General features: G+C 37.7%; 2 protein-coding genes across 5 annotated transcripts; both read right to left on the bottom strand.

Moving 5' to 3' along the window:
- Positions 1 to 9: 9 nt before the first annotated feature.
- Positions 10 to 6,496, bottom strand: LOC138209251 (coiled-coil domain-containing protein 149-like). 4 transcript variants are annotated; one of them, XM_069167701.1, is made up of 14 exons: positions 6,305 to 6,496; positions 5,941 to 6,027; positions 4,918 to 5,079; positions 4,749 to 4,787; positions 4,298 to 4,405; positions 3,949 to 4,065; positions 3,332 to 3,504; positions 2,909 to 2,981; positions 2,659 to 2,743; positions 2,306 to 2,453; positions 2,111 to 2,187; positions 1,953 to 1,988; positions 1,697 to 1,762; positions 10 to 1,603 (listed from the first exon to the last, which is right to left on the bottom strand). In XM_069167701.1, exons 1-14 carry the CDS (start codon positions 6,353 to 6,355, stop codon positions 1,065 to 1,067), a joined length of 1,761 nt encoding a protein of 586 aa, XP_069023802.1. In that variant the 5' UTR covers positions 6,356 to 6,496; the 3' UTR covers positions 10 to 1,064. The 4 variants fall into 4 exon arrangements, with proteins under 4 accessions (XP_069023802.1, XP_069023803.1, XP_069023804.1 ...); XM_069167702.1 differs by lacking the exon at positions 1,953 to 1,988; XM_069167703.1 differs by lacking the exon at positions 5,941 to 6,027 and having other exon boundaries at positions 6,305 to 6,495.
- A 1,741-nt stretch (positions 6,497 to 8,237) lies between these two features.
- LOC138209193 (leucine-rich repeat LGI family member 2-like) lies at positions 8,238 to 15,061 on the bottom strand. Its single transcript, XM_069167596.1, has 8 exons — positions 14,761 to 15,061; positions 14,489 to 14,560; positions 14,155 to 14,226; positions 13,810 to 13,881; positions 13,614 to 13,685; positions 13,127 to 13,296; positions 11,326 to 11,490; positions 8,238 to 10,584 (listed from the first exon to the last, which is right to left on the bottom strand). The coding sequence occupies exons 1-8, from the start codon at positions 14,934 to 14,936 to the stop codon at positions 9,749 to 9,751; spliced, it is 1,635 nt and encodes a 544-aa protein (XP_069023697.1). The 5' UTR covers positions 14,937 to 15,061; the 3' UTR covers positions 8,238 to 9,748.
- Positions 15,062 to 22,652: the final 7,591 nt, after the last annotated feature.

Here is a 22,652-nt window from a genome sequence, read left to right as displayed (position 1 = left end):
TTAATCTTTTATTAGCATATTGTCATGCAGAATTTGATATAGCTTTAATAATACTGTTAATGATTGGAAATAATTAATATAAGGATGTGAAGTATAAAACAAAATGACAGCAGCTTCTTGCCTAAATATGCAAAAAATAGGAATTCATATCTTGGATTATAAATTAAATAATCAGAAATTAGACAGTTTGGACATATATGTATTATGCTTGAAGAAACAAAATGAAACTGGTTTATAGGTTGTGTGCAGATGTAGCCATCATCAAGATAAGTTTCTTCAATGTCACCGGATGTGCAGAGGTAGAAATATGGTAGGAGAATGTCTCTGACAAACATTTTTTCGAAGCAACAACGACTGCATTGTCAATTTTACTTATTTTTTTTAAATGAAACAAAATACTACTCAAGAGTTAGCAGCAGAAATGTAAAGCAAATTGCAATCTCCTTACCCAAGTCGTCACATGTATAACGACAGACATATCCGACTCATTCCATAGCCCTTGTTTGCTCCTTCTTTATCACCATATATCAGTTTCTCCACCTTTGATATCTAAACCATGTATATGGATGAATAGAGAAAAGTCCTGCTACCAGGTTTCAAGATATTGTAGAAACCATAACAGAAGAGTGGAGGCTGTTGGTGCAGCATATTCATAAAAATGGTTTTGGAACGAGATTGAATAATCACACATGGGTGCATTACTTTGGTGACATCAGCTTTAAAGGTGGGACTAACATGAGAGATGCCAGAGGCCTCAGAAAACAGAGAAAGTGTAAGCAGGAAAAGTTTGTCCACTTAAAGAGGTTTTTTTTTTAGGTTAAGTAGGAGTCATTGTTATTTCTTTCAGAGGAATGTATTAATGAGAACATTTTAAATGTTGTGTCCCAGTAATTGTTTTTCATGTGTTGGACATATTTGAGATGTTTCTTGAATTTTGAATTACTCATAAAAATAAATAAAGTTCCATTATATTATAAATGCATCTTTTGTTATTATTATTATTAATTTTTTTTCCTCTCTTAAATGCGACATGTATGTGACATGTAAGTAGCTCCTGGATGACTTCATGTCTCCTGACGACCACACACATCTGTCTGCTGGTTTGATTGGACGTCCTCCTGCTGTTTCTCAGAAGTAGATGAAACGACATGTATATCCTCATCTGTTATGATACACTCTGTCTCAACAGTTTCTGCCCCATTAGCGCATTCATGTGACTCATCCTCTCTTCCTCCTGCTGGGTCTGAATTTTCTGAAGGTTGCTGTAGGTGCCTGGGGCCTAACTGATGGGGTTTGTTCAGATACGTCTCTATGGGAGCAGAGTCACTCAGACACTCCTCTTCTTTTGTTAAAGCAGTACAATCCATTGTGAGCTGTGATTCGCCATTTTCATCACACTCATCACTGTTTGACATTGGAGGTTGAGGGGGGGCTGGCTCTCCCTCAACCGTCTGGTGTGCAGAGTTCTGGTGGGAGGTCTCCACGGTGGATGGTGACGGTGTGTCTTCTTGGAAATCTGACATAGCTGGTGTTTCACTTTCTTGGTTTGAATCCTCTGTGGCGCTCTGCTGCTGGGCCGACATGTTTTCAGACTCCTTGTCACCTTTAAGAACAGACAGAGAAATAACATTTAAGACATATAGTTTCAATATGATGGATAAGGACGGATAGAGATGTAATTCCACTGAATATTCACCTTCCTCTCCAGGAGAATCAAGTGAGTCAATCTGCTGCGTGTTGAGGATAATGGCGTCTTTTCCTCCTATTATCATAAAATATTATTCAATGTCAGCTCTTATAAGAAAAAAAAAAAATCGTTTTCTATATACTACTTGAAACTGGTGGATTAGATAAAGATGAGTAAATTTAAATTTGGCACATGTGAGAAGTAATGGAAGAAGAAGAAGTTCATAAATTAGACAGTAGATGACATTGTTATTAGAGGAACATACTTCCATATATTCCCAGAGAAACATTATAAGTCAGGCCTCCAGGTAGCAAGAAGAAGCAAAAGGGCGGAAGAAGGAATAGAAATTATTGTAAACAGTATGCAGGACACAAGTTAGGACAATATACACTTGTGTCAAAATATTAAGACACTTATATCCACCTGGGAGGCTCCATAATCCAGACATCTCTAGAGTTTTTAGTTTCTTCTCAAGCTCTGCTACTCGATTTCCAAGAATTCTAAAGACAAGACAGAAAAATAATTTTATTCTCAGGTTTGTCCCTAAAATATGAGAACAAATCAGACCCAGGCATCTGTAAAGTGTAAACAGAGAGATTGATGTATAAGCTTCCGTACTTGTTGATTTGGCGTTGGTGCTGAAACACCATGTTCTTTTCATGGATCGTTTCCAGCAGAGCAGTGGCGAGAGACTTGAGGTCTGAGATGGACTGAGGAGTCACGGGCAAACTGCAGCCATTTTCTTCAGACAGCAACAGCTCCTTTACTGCACGAACATCAATAGTCACAGTTAAAGTAAACACCAAACACCATTTTCCATCAGACACCGACATGGCTGAACGATCACTTTAAGGTACTCAGTAAATTGGAGTGAGTACATTTGAATTAAATGGGTTACAGAGGCACAGATTTAGAAGACAATGTGCGCATACTAAACATGAGAAGGTTTTTAAAAATACGATGCTTCTGACCTTGTTTAGCAGAAAGAACCCCAGTCAGAGCACTACTGTTGGGTTTCCCACAGATTTTAGAGTTCTTCCTACACTCCAGGGCACTCTGAAACCAGGTGAAATGTAGCAGAGAAGGTTTTTAAGACAACAAAAATAAATAATCTCTTTTCAATGAATCATTTGTAAAAAATGTAAATGGACTGCTCAGTAAATATTTATTCAAGATACTGCTGTCATTAAAAATGTCCAAAGACAAAACCAATGTAGGTACCTTGTACTTCACCAGATTTGTTTTGACCAAGTTGACCTCTTCTTGAAGTTGACTAAGCCGCTCATGCAAATACCTGAAAGATTATTTTATTCAAAACCCTCAATTCAGAAATAAATAAACCTCTTCAGTTCAGTCTGTTTGAATGATAAAGAACCCTTTAAGATGTGACTCAAACTCCAAACGTTGCAATTTCTTTTCTCTCTGACACTTAAATATATGTAAACACATGAATCTATGATATAAATGCACACATTTTCTTATTGACCTGGTCGGGCAGTCATAGGATATTAAGGTTTCAACAGAATGCTCCACTCAAGCTAAACTTGTTCTTTAAACTATAATAATGGCTGCAGATATATTAATAATCTGTACTGTGAGTCACTATAATACCAATTCAAATACTTTTCAAAACGAGGAACAGACCTGTTCTCCATGCAGAGTGCGTCTATGTCTAAAATCCGAATCTCATCGCTCCCCACGATGTGGTTCATCTCCACATTGAGCCGATGAGCCTTCTGCTGAAACACGTCACGCTCTGCTCGAACATCCTGAAGCTCGTCTGTGAGCGACTTCACACTGAGCTCCAGCACCTCGTTCTGCAGTAAAACAACACACACTGTCAGTATAGAAAGTGACATTTAATTTACTCATACTACTGCTCTTCTTTTATATTGGCTTAATGTCAGCTGCTTATATTTATACGTCTAAATATTTGACAAAAGAAAACTATTAAGCAGCTCAACACAATCCTGTTTCATTCAAACTTATCTCGTGCAATATTTGACATAGTTTTCCATCGTTATCATAGTTTGTAAATTACCTTTACTGACATTTATATCATTGTTTTCTGACTTTCATCAAACTCCCATCATTCAATTCAAGAATGAGACACACTCATATCCCAAGTACTATGTTAAAGTTTAATGTGCATTTGTTTGTAGTAAATTATAGTTGTTATGCTTGTAAAAATCCAGTTAAACCATGACAAACAGTTAAGTGAATATCTCCTGAATGATCTGAATACAGCCGGCAGTCCTCACCTGCTCTCTAGCTCTTTCTAACTGTTTGACCAGATCCTCTCTCTCATGTGCAGGAAAGTGTCGCGCACCGACCTCCTCGTCTCCCAGCCTCTGTTTGGTGATGGTCATTCGTAGGAGCTGTAGCAACAGAAAATAAGAGAAATCTGTTAATCATTTTCTTCCTTCATTGTGTGTTTATACAGCATGACAGTATTCTGCTATATATTCTCTGAATGCCTCAATATAGTGCTCTAAAATTAACATCAAATGTTGGGGATGTTGGAGATATACTCATGAGTAACGAGACACAGAAATTTAATATTTTTATACCACAGTAACTTCCACGATAGTGAACAGTTTGTTTTAATACCTTGTTATCACCCTGAGCTTCTACCAGTCGCTGTTTCAGCTCCTTCACCTCCTCAGAAAGGTGACTGCTTTTCTCTCTGGAATCTCTCAGTAGCTGAGCTAAATTCACCTGAATGAGAGATGAACAAAGGGGGACATGAGCTAAATCACACAGATTAAACTGGTTGTTACATCAATAAATGTATCGAGTGTCATGTTCTGAGCAGGGCATGTAAAACTTTAAGCCTAGGAACATTTTTCATTTTACCCGAATAAAACTATAAAGGTTTTTACCCCACCACAGGCACCAATCAGTAACTGTTTTAGTGTACAACCAGCCATGCAGTAAATACAAGGACGCTGTGTGCACACAACTGACTTTCCTGAATGTCTCTAACATCATTGTGAACTTTAAGTAGCATGCATCGCAGTATGCACTTTTGTTAGAAAAGCAGCAGGTTGAAATGACTCACTTGATTCCTTTTCTCAGGAGGCAGAGAAGGATCTCCATCCTGTTAGTTCAAAAACAAAGAAATTAAATGCAACATCACTAAATTAAATACTAGACAAAGGACAAGCATGATTTTAATTCTCCATTTTTCTGGCTGTTGTAACACATGAGGCTGTAATAGTTCAGCTTACAATGAGTTCTCTGTACTTCTTCTTGAGTCCTTGGTGTCGCTCGCGGAGCTGGTTGGCCATCAGTCTGTACTGATCCCTCTCCTGCTGGCAGGTGTCCAGCTCTTTAGACAAAATCAGAAGAGCTTCTTTCTTGCTCTCCAACTTCTGCTTACAAACCAGGTACTGTACAGAAGAGCACATGTTTTGATGGAAAAATGTATTGGTATTAGTAAATGAAAATGGTCTATATGCAGTGAACCATATATATAATGGTTAAGAAGTTTTCAACTGCTGATGAAAGATGACGAGGAAGTAATACAAATTACAGTAGCCGCATGAAATATCTTCTGATATTAATATTTATCACAGCATCTGTTAAAGCTCAAACTTCTGATTATTGTCATCACGTAGGATTCATGTGTTGATGAATCATTTACAGTATTAAATGTCAGAGAAGTGAAAAATGCCAAAATAATAAATTATATATATATATATATATATATATTCCTCACATTTGAGAAGCTGCTCCAACTTGATACTTTGCATTTTTTGCTCTATAAATTAAATTAGGCTTTCTTCAACTACTTTTCTGATTATCAATAAAGCCATGGATCATTTCAGCATCATACCTACTTAAAATAAATTTTCAGAATCAATCTGGTTACAAAAATATTGATATATATATACACTAATTTAGACAACAAAATCGTGTGTCATGTTTTGCATTATTTAAAAAACAAAACAAAAAAGACTATCACAATGTTAAGTCATAAACAAAGCCGATTGAGAGAATACACAATAAATTGAACTTGTATAATTTAATACTGGAGCTGTGTAGAGTATTTGCATAGAAGTGATCATAAACCAATAGAAGTTGAGGATCTTCTTCCTATAGGGCTACTATTATTCATCTGGAACAATGCTTCATATCTTATAAAAAATTTTTTTTTTTTAAAAAGATCACATCAAATGTAGCCTGTTTTTAATTGCAAAGTAACTAGTAACTCCAGCTGGAAAATAAATGTGGAATAAAACATAACATACGTCTTCCTTTTTGACAACCAGTGAAAACTCGTCAGCCTGCCGCGTAGTGCATGTTGTTACGTCAGTAACTTTACAAGACACTGGGCTCTGCAGGTACAAGGAAGAAGAAAGAATAAAAAAAAAATACTTCCTTATACTTGAAGGTTTAGAGAAACCACAGGAGCTGAGATTTAATCCTGTAAAGGCTGTTTAATCTGGATATTTTTGTGTCTCGTCTGTGCGTCCAAACAAGATGCAGCAGACATAATTTAGAAAGCCTGGACAATATTCAGTTGGACATAATACTCATCCCGCGATCAGTGAACATGAGTGGAAATGTGCAGGCTCTCTCCTTCGTCTCCTCTCTGCGTCTTTCCAGCCTCACCTCGCCGAGCAGCCCCTGCCAGGCACTCTCGCTCCTCCTGGACAGATCCATCTCTCTCCGTGCTGCACGGCAAAGGTCAACAACGACGCGAGGGGAGTTTCACGCCGGCATCACTGCACTGGCTCTGCTGAATTCAGGGACATTTTGCATCATCAAAGCGGATTAGGCGATCGAGGAACGGGATCTGCATCACTTCCGCCTACCCTGACGTCAGAGCTGCGTCACGGCGCATTCGGAGACCCTTGTAAAACAAAATCGCAGCGCTGTCTGGTAGGTGTTGTATGTTTACGGAGAAACCACGAGCTGAGACGTAATTATCCCTGAATAAATAAGACAACATGAAATAAATAGTAAAATTATACGAATGACTACAAATCAAACGTTTAATGTTTACTTATTTGTCGACTTACTTAAACAATCTTTTAACTTTAAGGCTGAAAGAAAATGTAAAATAGTCAGTTAAAATGGTCTGAAATTGCTCTGCAAACGAATCAGAATGAAATGATATTTCCATACAATAAACTGAGCTGTAAATTCTTTAGATTTGTTTAACTATATCATGGTTATTATTTATTAGCTATTTAGTGGCACTGGCAACCTGAATGCATATTTGTGCTCTCGATATACAACAATGGTGCATTATTGATACCTTATGAAAATTATTTATTTTAATGTACAATGCTTGCAATGCAAACCACGAAGAAAGTGGTGATACTACATTAGACATGAGCTTTTTTCGATATCAACCAATTCAAACTGAATGTGCACAGGCTCAGGAAGTGAATCTATTGTTGTATTTTAAAGTTTGTGGTCTTAACTGACAGTAATGCTCAGATTCAAAACTACAGCTGTTATATTATCAATAATAATAAATCATGGAACAAAAATAAGGTCGATAATTGAATTCACAGCAGTCATTTGTCATTTGTTTGAAACTTTCTTCCATAAAAATCTAATCAGTTGCATGAGGAGCTTCCTTTGATCCAGTGTGCATCCTTTAAAATACACTGTTTATCATCATCATGTACTGGAATATTAAGTGTTTTGTTTGTGGCTGTGTACACTTTTTACCGACAGGAGGAGACAAATACATCGCTGGAATAACCAGAATTGAGTTGTTATTCTCTCTGTGTACATTGGGTGTCGCTGTATCTAGAGCTCACGTGTGGGCTACAGGTAGGAAGGTCTTTTTTTTTATTTTTTTTTTGTCAGGTGTTTGACCCCGGAAAAGAAAATGGGTTTTTGATTGCGGTGGCGCTAAAGTTCGTGTGTCGTGTTCAAAGTTAATTTATCGCTGGAAACTGGACACTGATGACGTATGACCTGACGGAACGATATAAAGGGATCGTCATTCTGCAACCGGAGGAGCAGCCAGTAGATTATTTACTCAACACAAGGCAGAGCAGCTGGTGACCACAGTGACATCAAGCCGGAAGTGCGTCAGTCAGGTAAGTCATCTCAGTGGCTTGAAGTGATATAATAAAATTAGCTCACTGCACTAGGATTAAAACGCTCTTGAATCACAGCGGGGGGGGGGGGGGGGGGGGGGGAATTGACAGTGTATTCTAAGTAGCTATTTCATTATATGCATTTTTGACAGAAAATACAATGATTCTGTTTGTACATGTTTTGATTTGAAGAGTATTTACAGCTATATTAATCAACATCACCCCTCAACTCTATCTGACTAAATAGTAAATGCAATTGCAAACTGAACAATTCATTAGTTTTGCTTATATTTGTCCCTGAAATGAACCATGTGAGTTTGTCTTTCGTCCTCTGATGCAACTGAAAGATAATGCTGTATGAGGCAGCAGATACTGACAGGCGATCAATTTCAAACATGCTGTCGGAGGCACTTAAAGCCACGTTTCATTGTCTGTACACCTGCCAAGAGTGGAGGACAGATTAAAAAACAATTTATTACAATACATGTGGTTAAATGTTCTTTAATGCATTTCCACAAACCCGTTGTTACATATAGGATTGAAGGATGGAGATGTGTAAAAGGTCAGTTCATTGCATTAGGTTAGTAGAATTAAAAAGCTATATGTATATACATCACTGTGAGGTACTACATCAGGATAGATGGAGGGCCACTAATCCTTTCTGCCCAAGAAATCTGATAATTTAACAAAAACATATTGCCTAGTTAGCATACTAAGTGTGTCTACAAAAGCCGGCCTAATGTGCACATCATGCCATTGTTAGGTATGTAGGTTTTAGACTATAAATAAATCTGTACAATACATATAACATATCAAAAGTAAAAAGAGCACACATGGGCTTCATGTAAAGGTTTCTACAAAGCATTTCAAGTAAGGTAGCAGCACACAGTTGATCTTGTGATTGTAATTCAGTACCAACACCTAGTATTAAACAAGTTGCATAGGAATCAAGAATAAATTAGTAATTTGTTTTGCAATTAATCAGGCACTCGGTAGTATTGGCATACATGAGCTTGTTAGAGATGTTGAGCAGTTAGACTTAAGCTCATTATATTTATCTAATACATTCTGCTTTAGTTTTGGTGAAGAAGAAAACCTGTCATGCAGTTATAAATCAGAGCAGTTACTGGGATTAGATCGCCTCAGAATTTCTGCTGGTCAGATAGTTTCTGTTCTTTGACACCAATCACTAAAGAGTTCAGTGCATTTTTGGGAAACATCTGACATTTTACTTGCAGCGGCGCAGCCAAAATTTCACAAAGGCCAAGGCGCTTTAATTGAATTGAAGTCTGGCCATTCAGAAGAGCATTAAAAATAAAATAAAAAGTCATACATTACATCGTACAAAGTATTTTATGTTTGAGGATACTCACACTTTGAGATGGCCTGAAAGTGTGTATGTTGTTCAGTTTTGCTGAGTTGACTGGCCGTAGGCAGAATGGCCACAATTTCAGGTGTCTCACTCTTTTTTTTCTTTTTTTTTTTTTTTTTATCTCTGAAAGAGGCAACAAGTGCACTACAAAGAATCGTTTATAATGGGCTTTATATTTTTATAACCCTAATACATAGGCTTCTTGCTACCTGTGTGGGATGGCCAGCCTATAGTCTATGATAGCCACGGGCAGAATCGACACTCCCTGTCTTGACCACTGTTTACTTGAAAGAATTATGATAAAAGCCAACACCTTTACAGCATATATCTGGTTGCCATAAAATTATCTTCATGCAGTTTCATTTCAAAGATTGCTAATGTTTTGAATTTCTGTCAGCCTTTAGTTTTAAGTTAATTCATTGTGGTCTTGCATGAATTATACCTTCAAAATTGCTCAGAATACATAGTTCCAGACATTTTCCAACAATTTTTGGTCTCCAACCAAAAGATATATCTAGATGCAGAAAGAAGATATACAGCATTTGAGACTTCTTTGTAGCATACACACATCATTGATCTGAGTGAGCAGTTATATACTGTGGTCAGTAACCATTCTGATTAGTATTATAAGCTTAAATCTACAAATATATGCTCAAAAACCATTGATTTGCCCTTGAAGCTGGGGGAAAAGATGAAATTCCTCCGGTCAGTGGTCACCACAGTAAAAGACCGGGGCGACTGCACATAAATGTCCTTGAACTTGTGAAACGTCTTCGTCTCTGCATCCCAGAGGTAGATCTGTGTGAAAGAGTAATCGCTGCCGAGAGCAAGGTAGTGTCTGTCTGAGAAGATGAAAGGCTGGAGGATCATCGCTCCTCGGGAGGGAAGAGCCTGCACCTCGGTGAACTGCTTATTGGTCCACTTTAGGACTTGGGAGTCGCCGATGTAGCAAGTCATGGCCAGGTACATGTCACCCTCCACCCGAAAAGCTTTGACTGCCACCACGTCATCGACATTTGGGATTTCACTGTGGAGTATGAACTTCAGGGTACTCTTGTTCCACAGGAAGATGACAGGCGGCTGAGAGCGACTGGCTAAGATGAGGTAGGACTTCCCATCCACCTCGACAAACTCAGCATCTGTGTCACGAAACCACTCATGGAGAAACTGGTAGGAGTAGAAACCCGTTTCATTGCGGTCTGGTTGGTCAGTCCACTTGTAGAGAGTAGACAGCCCCGCCTTGGAGCTGTCCACAATCAAAAAATACCAATCTCCCTCCATTTGGAAGACCTCAATATCATTTGGCTTTGAGATGTTGAAGACCTCGATAGTTTGAAACTTGGTGAACTTGTTTTGTTGATCATCAAACTTGTAAATGTGGGAGCCACCAAAGAGCTGAGTGACGATGATCAAGACATGGTTTTCAATCAACACCGACTTGCATCCAACAACAGACTTCCCTGTGAAGAAAAAGCTGTCAGTGGTAATACAAAACAATTCTGTTTAAGATGAATAACTCGGTAAGATAACAAAAAATATTATTATATGTAAAAAGTTAGTTAAAACTTTTACTTCAAGATTAATGTCGACAGTTTCCAATTTTTTTGTTACCATAATCAGAAATTTAGAAAAGACTAAAACCAACAATGAGCCAGTCTGTCAGTACTTTCTGCCCTCCCCAGCCTGTTTGTGGCACTTAGCCCATTTGTTTCTACAGAAGTGTTGAATATTTAAACGATGGTTAGAAATGCATTCATGAATTATTTTAAGAAAAGCCACAATAATTTCCTATAAGAGCTGAATCGTGCTTTTGCTACAATGATTGAGAACTATTTTCAGCTGTGGATGGATACGCATTGTGTGCTCTTGACAGTATTAACAGCACCTGGACGGTGTTTGTGTGCTGGATTCAGTATTAGTAGTAGTAGATCCAGTCTTCATTATATTGAAGAACATTTGGATCAATACAACACTGTGAAGCACTTGTGTGTTTGTAATTGTTTTTTAAATGCCGATGGAGCTCTGTAGTACAGAGGAATAACTTGTATCCGGCTTTGGCTAAACAGGCTATACAGGCTGCAGGATCAAGTCATTGTTTTTGTTTTTTAGTATTTTCAAGGTACTTAATGGTATTGAGAAAACACTTAAATCACCAGCCTTTAAAAAAAAAGAAAAAAAAAAAAAGACTTGTGTTGTCAAACCTGTAATATTATCAAATTTTCTGAAATTCATTTCGATATGATCCCACTCCATGATCACGCAGCTGTTGGTGTTCGGTGCAGCCATCGCCACATAGATGTCCTCTTTAAAGGAGAAGATGTCCGCTGACATGGACTGAATGGGAATGGACTGATGACTTACAAAGTCTGAGAGATACAGACAAAAACAGAAAGTGCTGGTTTGCAGATGAAGTGAAAGCGTCAACATTTAGGACCTCACTGCTTACATCACATTTTCACTACTGTGAAAAATGTCTTCTGCAGAGATTCAGGGCTATCATATTTAGCTTTTAGTATCAACAATATTTTTAGGTATGCCATGTTGTAGTCTCATATTTCTTGCAATGATATGATAATTTGTGTCGGTTTAGTTGTCTTGTCTGTCTACATTTACGCTGATGATTGCTTTGCCCACGATTATGAAATAACTGCTAATGCAATTTTTCTACTAAAGATGTGATGAGACGGTGTATCTGAGAAGAAGAATATTATTCATATTATGATATGGTTCTGACTTAAAAGACAGTAAAGGCGGACTTCTCGTGGGGGAAATACAAATTTTATTTTTTTCACCTTTCACATCTTTTTTAGGGGTGAAACCAATATTTAATGTAATATGTCCATAATATGTGTCCAGTTTTTCAGCAACAGAACTACAAACATGGACCCACTTTTCTCTTCGTTGCTGTACGAGTTATACGCTGGGTCCATTGTCTCATGCTGTGTTCGGATTAAACAAGTGGGCAATCTGAACACATCCAAAGTCTGTTGGTAGCTCTGCCACCTCTGGTCAGCAGATGCATTAAACTTTCTACTGTGCAACATACATGGGGCTATGTTTCGCAGAATTGGTGTTAAAATTCATGTCTTTAACAATCATAGTTGAACAAAACAATTTGTATACTGATGACATCTATGATGTAATTTGTGAAGGTAGCCCACAGCTCATACAACAACAGTTGTGTTGGGTACATTTTGTAGAAATGCCTTGAAACATTCAATCCACTGTTGGATAACAGGCATGAAAATATTTGTATTTCTTCCATAAATTTTAAACTGAGAAGCCGGAGAGTCCTCGGAGTGCCGAGGTCACGAGGCATAAAATTTGGTACAGATATCCATGGTACCCAGAGGATTTTTATTTTTATTTTATTTAACCTTTATTTAACCAGGAGAGTCCCATTGAGATTAAAAATCTCTTTTTCAAGGGAGACCTGGCCAAGACAGGATGAATCCTAATGACTTTAGAGACTCATTATATCTTTGTCTAGTGCCACCATGACATTTTGATAGAAATATCTCAACATCTGCTGCATGGATTGTTGTGAAATTTGACACAGGCATTCATGTTCCCCTTATGAATGTTTTGTAATCATTTATAAACTTTTAACTTATCAAATTTGTAGTCTGTGATTTGCAGATGTTAAAATGCTTCCAACTAAGCTAAAATGATGAACATGGTGAACTTGGTGTCTGAACAGCAGCATGTTAGCGTGCTAAAACAGCTGCTTATGTGGCTTGGGACTCTTAGTCTTGTAGCTCCATTTTTTTTATGTGTGGATGTGTGTTCATGTGTCAATGCGGATGTACTGACAGTATTTGTGTGTACTCGGAGCCAAACATGTTAGCAGGCCGTTGGTCTGTTTGTATTTGAGGGCACAGTGGTACATGGTATTGACCTGTTTAATTATTCATCAGTTCTATTGATTACTTTTAACATGATAATCTCAGCTGTGCCCGCGGCTGTTCTGAAGTGCCGTTAATGGTGAACTTGTCATTTTACCTGTGGAAATACATTCACCCGGTGGAATAGGAAGGTCATTCAGCCGCTTGCCCTTCATGTCATTGGGGCCTGAGCAGAAGACATCCGATACTGTGGCATTTGTGTTTTTCAGCCACGTCATCAGCCACTTGTTCTCACAACTGCACTGGAAAGAGTTGCCTCGCAGATCCCTGATGCATGACAGAGGGACAGTACAGGTGGGATGGATGGACGGATAGATAGATAGATAGACAGATGGATGGATGGATGGATGGACGGATAGATAGATAGACAGATGGATGGATGGATGGATGGATGGATGGATGGATGGATGGATGGATAAACTAGCCTGAGTCAGCTTCATTTTGGAATGCAGTATTGAAAATGTATATACGTAGCCTCTCTCTCTTTAACACACACACACACACACACACACACACACACACACACACACACACACACACACACACACACACACACACTGCTGACACCACAACTGCTTACTCACAGTTCCAGCAACGAATCCAAGTCCAAAAAGATATTTCTTGGCAGAGACCTCATCTTATTATTTGCAAGGGAGCTAAACCAGAGACGCAGGGAGACAATATAAAAACACGTTTCTGTCTCTTTAGTTTTTTTTAGCTGCAGCTGCTGCAGGCAGCTCATAATGTAAATATGAAGTGTAAAATGATTCTCTGACTTACAGATGAGTCAAACCTCGTAAACCTCGAAAGGCATTTTTGGTGATTGTTTCAATCTTGTTCTCTTCAATGAATCTGTTCCAAGAATAATACAACAAGAATTTTATCGTTATGGACAGGCAGAGAAATCAAATATTTTAACGCATGATGTCATGTCAGATATAATCATATAACTGCTTATTATATATCTTTGGCCCTTTTTGTTGGGGGATATAGGGCAAACTGAGTGTTTTTGGGATTGAGATGGGTAGATTGGGGTTCGGGGGTGCATCTACCTGTAAATATATTAATGTAGAACTGAAAAACATTAACAGGCTACATTAAGAAAGAAGTATATTTGATACTCACAAATACTCTAGATGAGGCAGACCTGAGAAAGCGTCATCTTTAATTGTGGTCAAAGAGTTTGCATTCAGAAGCCTGTATAAACAAAACAAACTTTTAATAACTGAGTGAACAGAAAGGTAAAACTCTTTTGGCATTTTGGTTCGTTCTCTAAATGCCAAGTAAACAAGAAAACGTTCCATCATGTATATATTTTGTTTTGTGTGTGTGTGTGTGTGTGTGTGTGTGTGTGTGTGTGTGTGTGTGTGTGTGTGTGTGTGTGTGTGTGTGTTAACGAAGCCTTGAAATGTCAATAATCAGCAAACACTGGCAGTTTCGGGGTACTAAAGGCACTTACAGCAACTGAAGAGAGGGCATAGCTGAAAACATCCCCTCTGTGATTTCTGCAATGGATCCATTTACCATGCTTCTGTCGGGGGAAACACATAAAGGACATCTCAACACTCTGTACCAGACACATCAAGTGCCAACTCTGCAGGGAAGCGCACAATGGGGAGTAGATGGTCGTTTTTAAAGCAGTAGGCTATTAGTTGTCTGGCGATTTCTTAGCGGATTTATGGTAGAACTGACCCCGTTTAGCTGAAGAAATAGAGTCCTTTATTTACTTACAGTGAGTTGATCTCATTCGGAACAGTCCGGGGCATTTGTGCGGCACCGACGCAGATGATGGTCTCCTTGGAGCACGAGCATCCTGAAGGACATTTGAAATTCCTTTTCGATTCAGCTGCTACATAAATACAAAACAGCGCAAAACCCACCTCTAACCACCGCTTAGTAGATGTCATGTTGCCTCTTGGACATTAATGTTAGCCAGTGAGACCGACAGAGCAAGCCGGAGGTTTTATTCGCTGGTCGATATCGGAATGCAGCAGGAAAGCCCTGACACAGGCTGATACCGCTACAGCTGCGTCCCGGAAGGCTGCTTTGGTTTTGGACGGGGGCGGGGGGCGGCGTCGATTCGTCAGGAATGATTTGTCGTGGAGAGCGACTCTGATCATGAGTGTGTGTCAATATGTATTCAACGATTATTTAATTTAAAGTCACAGAAGGAAATTTAAAGAGATTCGAGGTGCTGGAATAAATAGGCCTACAAAACACTAAAACGTCGCACAGCATCAACATGCCATGAAGAGGTTATTTCAGCACCATGGAGACCATTGGATTATAGATTTGTGTTGGTCATGTAGAATAACCTGTGTATAACGTGACACAGTCTGCATAACAAAGAGATGTACTTTATTAGGACCCACAAAGCTGAAAATCAATCAACATGTAGCAGCTGACACAGTCACCCCCAAACCTAAATACACAGAAGGGCAGAAACTTTATTCTTCCTGTAAGCCACAGTTATGTCAGTTTCCCAGCTCATTTTGATTGGTACGTCAATGACTGATGCATTCAATTTCTAGTAAACAATAGAACAGTCATCTGGCTGTGTTGAAGGCCCCATACACAGGACCACAAATTCTGGTAATTTTTGAAGTGAAAAGAAGTAAATATAGTTAATACAGTGGTCCTTTTTATTTGATCAACTTTAAACATTAGAAAACGGTCATCTGTGAGCTGTCGTTGGTAATCCTCTGGCAGATATTAGTGGTTACAATAACTTTTTGTTACCATCTAAAAGAGTTTCTCTTCTTTATTTAGAAATTTTCACTCTTCCTTGCTGATCACTTCATATTGTTTAATTATATTTTTAGGCTTTATTGCATACAAAGTCTTTAAGATCTACACAGATTTTCTGTAATTTCAGGGACTGTTGGGGCCAATCCAAAGGCCTCAGTTTTCATCTCATGGGGGAGTTTGTAGTCGTGCTTTGGATCATTATCCTTTTTTAGGAGTCAGCCTCTTTTCAGTTTCAGTTTCTTGACTGACTCCATGACATTTGCATCCTTTCTGAGTTTTTCTTCTCGGTCTTCCAGACCTTGTCTTGACTTCTACAGGCTGTGATGATATTTTAGACATTAGAAAATTCCAGCTAGAGGAGCTTGGGTAACTATGCTTTGTAGCAGTCAGTCAATTTTTGTGTTCCTCCAAGTTTTGAAGGGAGAACATTTTAACACTGAGTCATCATCAGCTGATAATTTATGACGACTCCTTATGAATCAAGTAATGTCTAACAAGCTGATGGAATTCTGAGACTTTACAAGTAAAAGGGAACTTTTACTTGTAAATGCCACATGCACATGCCACAATAATTGTATATCCTTTAACTTCATGACATCGAACATAGTAATTAACAACTGCTTTAAGCATATTTTTCATTTGGCCACTAGTGCCCAAACCTTTGCACCCCTCATTCAGTGGTGTGGTGGATGCACAATGCGTGTGTGCTGTTGCATGAGTGCACCACTAGAGGGAAGCTGCTGATAACTAAAGGGGGAACAAATTTCAAATCTTTCTTTTACTGTTACAGTTCTTTTAAACAAGGAAACATTAATGTCTGTTGTTGTCTTCTGGCCCAATTTTTACATCTTGAAATTCAGCAAGTGCAGTGTTGAGATCAAAGCATGTGTTTGAATTATTCTGGTTGTTTGTTAGAAAATTCCAAGAGTGTGACATTTTAACGAGTCATTCTGTCTGTCGGGGTTGAAGCTAAACGTGTTCAAATTTCACAAAATACAAAATGTGAGAAATTACATCACCTTGTGATTTTTCTTTTGTTGAATGCTGTTTGGTAAATTTGTAATATTCTTTTGAAATTTTTCACAACTACACTATACATTGACATATATACATTTTTCACGAATAGAACATAATATAAGCAATCATGTATAACAGTACCAAGTCCTTAAAATCAACATTACGTGCAGATATAGTTCTTAAATAGTTGCTAAAACATAAAGAGGACATCTTTTTCATCTTTTATAACTGCTGTATTTTTTACAGCTTTTGTTTTCCAAATCTGATTACGTAAAAACTTGAGTTGGGATTTATGAACCAAGTAATTCCATGTTTAAAAGTGACGAAAAGAAAGATTTCATATTTAATGGAGTGAAAAAGACCTTGATGTCTGTCAAAATAGCAGTGTACTCATTTTTGTACATAAAGAGATTATCTTGCATTTATTTGGCTGATTCTTTTATTAAAAGTGACATATACTCAGATTGTTTTACTCATGCAGCAGTTTTCAGTGTTTGGTGCGTCTTTGTGTTTGCAAATGATCCATGTGTCACAGTTTGTGGTCCAAAGACTGCAAAATGAACTTCACTCTACTTTCAAATGCATCTTTCCATCATTATTCATAAACAGCAGCATTCACACAACAATAGGGTTGTTAGTTGTTCCAGCAGGCCCTAACAAGGTGCTGACCTTTGCTGGAGGACCAGTAGTCTATGAACATGAGTGAAACCAAACACCCATCGCCAGAAGGGAGCAACCGTACATGTCTGCCATTGCTGGCATAATTCATGACGGCTCTGCCTCTAGCACTGCTGTTTTTAGGCTAGAGTATCCCTAAACACTCAGGACACGTGCAAAGGGAAACCAGATGATGCACAGCAAACATGTCTTCAACATTTCTTTCGAGACAACCATTAAGATGTGATTAAGGCATTCGAGAACACAGGTTAAGAGAAGTATATTTTCACATGTATATTTTAATAATGTTTATCTCTACATTTGCCCTCCACAAACATGAAGAGATGTCTGTCATTCATAACCCTTGACACCGTGAATGTCATATTATTACATTTTGCTCATGTCTTGGGGGTCTGCACAACTTTACGGACACAATAAAATGAACTTGTTTCCATTTGGTAGCTCACAAATCAAAACACAGCTACACATTGGCAAGATGGCACATTAGAACAACTTATCCAAAATACTCACCGTTAGAAACAAACAATTAAACAAAAAACAGTTTGATGAGCTTGTCTTTTTTTTATAGAAAAATACCTGTGGCTTTTTATTGTTCTTGTCAAACATCATGCTGTTGTAAACAAGGTGGATATAATGAGGAATGAGACATTTCTGTCTCAGCTGTTTTTATACAAATGAATGGAAATCATTGTCACAATTGTGCAAAATATTTGTAGTTGGCTCAACTAATTGTGATCAGGCAGTTATTTTAAAATTGTGACAGACCTCATTGTTAAACAAACTGATCCTGAAGAACTTCTGAACACAAAATTACTGGAACTGAAAGCATGAAATACGATAAACAAAACTCACGATGCCTGCTGACACACAAATAGACATGCAATCTGAGTTCAGGGACCTGATGGTGATTCTGCTGTTCAATAAGTATTATTTTACTATTACTATTAAGTGTTTTTGTACGCCACCTTTAATCAGACTGGAAGATAATGGTACAGTAATATTAAAAAATATTACGGTATATACTAGGTTATAACTTTACTGAATAACTGTATATTTGCATAAACAGTACAAATACTCTCTCAAAGTCACTAGATTTTGTTGTTGTTTGCTTTGGTGTCACGATGGTAGGATGAAGAATGAAGTTGCACTTTCAACACTTATAAAAGTAACTTGGTCCATTGTAAAGTGGCGTCCTTTATATAAAAGTGGATTACTTGTAGATTAAGTATTACTACATTTGGTTTGCCAGGTTTTGACAAAATGCTTCTGATGGTGTTTCTGTTTGGTAATAATGCAGTTCTAAATGGTTGTAATATGTTACTAGATATAAAGAGTGCGACTTGTTAAAGGATGCAAATAGATTGTGGTCCTGAAGACCTGCGGTTCTTTTATTATAAGGCTTATTTATGATCTAAAGCATTAATGAAAATGTTTCAAGCATTAGTCAAGCAGTTTGTTACATATAAAGTTACCTTGTAAAGGAACCTTATTAGAAAGAGGCCCCAGTACATTTTTATTATCTGACCTTTACATTGACTCAATAATGCAAGCTCACATGTGACCATTTCACCTCCACAGATAACCTTTACATTTTTGAAAGCTGGAATAAACACAACCAATGGTTTATGAATAGAGGACGTTGTGTGTTGAACAGTTTGTAAAGCCTTTTATGTTTTCCTGTGTCATAAAATATACTTTTTAGGCTTCAGATTTCTTTCATAAATATGTCACTTTTTTTCTACATTTGTGATATTTATGTTTCGGTAAACTCACTGAAGCCTTCACCAGGAGTTCAGTAAAAGTGACCTTAACGACTTGCAGTGATCATTTATCTTGTCATTATTGGTGGTTTAGGGTAGCACTCTAATCCCTTACATCCATTAAACTGGCTCGAATACGGCACTTTCAAATCCAAATGTGACCTTTTACCCTTTGAACCATGAACCCCTTGAAACATGGGGGATGTGGGGGCGAACCTGGAGAAGAGCGGTGTCTGGCTGCTGGTGACTGCTTCACAGCAGGTGTTCAGGCTCTCAAAATTCTCCTGTTCCCACTCAGGAGCTGCACAGGGCTCAGTAGTCAGTGTCGGAGTCACCAGCACGACTACAAGGATAAAAAAATAAAATAAACATGTCTCACCAGTATGCTGTGCATATCGGACCAGTTTGTGATGAGTATTACCAATGGATTTTATACCAATTCTCACACTTCAAATTGATTTTTATTTCCTAGTTATTTTTTATACACCGACACGGTTAGAGTCCCTTAAAAACTCTCGCTCTCTGAAGGAATTTGATATATTCTGCATCAGATTGTCAATTTTGTGGGTGATGGGGGGAGTTTTCTGATGTTATATTCATTTTTGACACCAAGTAATTATTTTGTGGACATCTAAACACTGCGTTGTATAACTGTTTTCAGTCTTAAATTACTATGTATCATTTCTCCTTAGTAAGTAAAAGTTTTGAGGCACTTTTAACTGAGTCAAATTCTATCTTATGCTGTTTATATTTCTTTTGAGACCTTGTAGTTTTTACTGCACTGAGAGCTGTAGTTACTGGTTATTTTACAAATTAATAATCTGCATACAAACCATTTCATCTGCTGATTAAATATGACTCATTGTTGTAGATTAAACAGTATGTAAACTATTTCAGATCAGCTTCATCTTGACCAGCTACAACACCATGCTTACACATTATTGAGTCAATAATGCAGTTCTTAATAGGCTATGATAACATGGCGCTGTCAAATCCAGCTAAATAAATACTTGAGCTTTTGAGTCTTTATATCTTGTTTATTCAAGTTCTATACTTTTACTTTTATCATATTGAATTTTTTTTTTATTGTATTGTCATTGTTATTGTGTTTCTGCTTCTTTTATTTCAGTGAAGGATCTGAATGCATCGTCTACTGACCTGCAGTCACATCACTGCGATTCAAGGTTTATTATTTTTGTCTTCTTTTTTACCTCGTGTTCTGCCAGTAACCATCAATTAGAGATACCAGTGCTCCTTTCAAGAAAAACAGTCACAGTGGTATATAGTTAAATCAAATATAATTTTAGACATGTCGGTGGTTTGAAAGCTGCCTTTTAGCGATACAGTCATTTAAAAAATATTTGTTAATTTATAGGCCTAATTGAATTTTACTTTTTATAAAATTTAACTGAAATATGTTTTTTTTAACTTTTTGTATTTTACCTTATGTATTTCAAAAAAAAAAATCTGAACGGTTTAATATAATTTTGTATATTACATCTCACAATTTTTTTGTCCTACCATTTACACTTGATCACTTTAATTTAAGATGTGTGCCATCTGGTCTGCTGTTATCAGTTTTGGGGGTAATTTCAATGTTTTTATATTCATGAACACTGTAAAAATCTGTTCAAGTGATAAACTCCATAAACCAATCAGAGTTTATTGAGTGCTTTCAAGCAGCCTCTGTAGAAACATGTCAGCTCCGTGAGTCGACAAACAACTGTCCGACTAATACCCGTCGACTCTGAAAATATGTCACTGTAAAATCAACACTTGTTAATGCTGGAAAATTTGGTGTTGTTCAGCTTCAGTCCTGAACTGTCGACCGGTTATTTTTTATTTCTACATGTTGTGAATCAATTCTTCCTGTTCTGCATCAACATCTAATGTGTGAGCGTGACAGCGAGGGTTGAAAAGGTCTTCACGTGGTCTGTTCATAGCGCTGATTAATGGTGCTCATGATTTAACACCTGCTGTTTTAATGTAGCCACTGAAAGAAACTGATCTCAACATGCTTGCGTGAGCGGTGTCCTCATTTTAAATAGCTACCTAAATGTATCAGCTTTGTGTAGGTCAGTGCAACCTGTGTATGTTTGGAAATGTTTAAAGGCTCAGAGTTGAGCATGAGAAGACAAAAAAAACACGTGAACTGTTTTTGTGTCAGTATCTATTTTTATGAAGATGAATGGAGGTGGTTTTAAGATAATTTCATAATGATTAAGGAGTTATTTTCATTTGTTTTATCACCATAGAAAAGCAAAGAAAACTGCATTGCAAAAATCCATGATCTGTTTGGTAAAAGCCTCAAAAACATGGTGATCAGTACTTGTACCTGAGTAAAAGTAGCTGGTTGAGATGGAATTATACTACTTCGTATACAGTTAGGTATTTCAGTCAGGTGTTTCTCTACCAGGAGCAGTGACCATGAAATCTGACAGGGAGTCCAACTACATACTGCTTTCTTTAAGAGGTCACAAGCTTAAAACGTTAAGGACCATTTTATGAGCTTATTAGATATCTTGGATCATATTTGTTTTCATGTTAGAGCTTAATATGACATAAACTCGCAGTAAAGTGTAACACAGGAAAAGTACATTATGTCCCTCCGAAATGTAGTACAGTAAATATAAAGTATCATATCATGGAAATACTAAAACAAAGTACCTCAGAAAGGCACTTAAAGTATAGCTCCGAAAACAGATTATTTCCAAGTGTGTACACCGCATTAGTGACTCTGACAGGAAAAGTGGGATTTGAGGGTGACAAAGGCTTTATACTGGTGGCCTCTGTCCTTGATATTGCTCTCAGTGTGCACGCCACACGGAGCAACTGTTGGCCCACCCCCTCCCTGCTACATACCACCAATCTGGGGCCCTGTCCAGAAACAACACTTGTGTCTTCAACACTTAGACAGACCCCGGATCATTATTCTGCGGGACAGTCGGATTCAGTATCGTCCCTTGTAGCAAACATCATCAACGCAAACATTTGTCCATTTAGTTTTGTCCAACCTGTGACAGGCTGTGATGTTGAATGAGCTTTACAGATTTACAGATGTCATCTGTCTGCAGATGGATGGATGGACTTTCTTTGAGCTGACTGGCACCAGCTGATGGTGAATACTTCTCTCCATCATGTAGACAGCTGTTTCAGTGAGTGGGCAAGGCATTAAGGACATTCTTGTAACCACAAACGGCATTAATGCCAATATGAGCCACGATTAAATCATTATTATTTAGCCACCAAGTCTTAACAATATTAATTTTGGTCCAACTATGTGAACAATCAAATGGTACACAATAACATTTATTATTCTGAACCATTCAACTCATTCATTACTTGATATTGACTTACAGTGGCCACTTATTCACAGAACAAAATTTTTAAATGTAAAGTTGTGACCATACTTATTGAACC

The sequence above is a fragment of the Embiotoca jacksoni genome, unplaced genomic scaffold, assembly GCF_022577435.1.
Source record: "Embiotoca jacksoni isolate LCO1_2020_lvr unplaced genomic scaffold, fEmbJac1.0.p SCAF_4, whole genome shotgun sequence".
Lineage (NCBI taxonomy): Eukaryota > Metazoa > Chordata > Actinopteri > Embiotocidae > Embiotoca > Embiotoca jacksoni.
Note: the sequence above shows the minus strand (reverse complement) of the source record. Positions and strands in the feature narration are given on the sequence as shown.

Coding starts and splice junctions, on each gene's coding strand:
- LOC138209193 (XM_069167596.1), bottom strand. CDS start 14,936: ATGACATCTACTAAGCGGTGGTTAGAGGTGGGTTTTGCGCTGTTTTGT. Junction 14,227..14,488: donor ATGCCCTCTCTTCAGTTGCT/GTAAGTGCCTTT, acceptor TTGTTTATACAG/GCTTCTGAATGCAAACTCTT. Junction 13,297..13,613: donor TTGGATTCGTTGCTGGAACT/GTGAGTAAGCAG, acceptor GTCATGCATCAG/GGATCTGCGAGGCAACTCTT.
- LOC138209251 (XM_069167701.1), bottom strand. CDS start 6,355: ATGGATCTGTCCAGGAGGAGCGAGAGTGCCTGGCAGGGGCTGCTCGGC. Junction 2,744..2,908: donor CAAATCTGGTGAAGTACAAG/GTACCTACATTG, acceptor ACCTGGTTTCAG/AGTGCCCTGGAGTGTAGGAA. Junction 2,188..2,305: donor CACCAACGCCAAATCAACAA/GTACGGAAGCTT, acceptor TCTTGTCTTTAG/AATTCTTGGAAATCGAGTAG.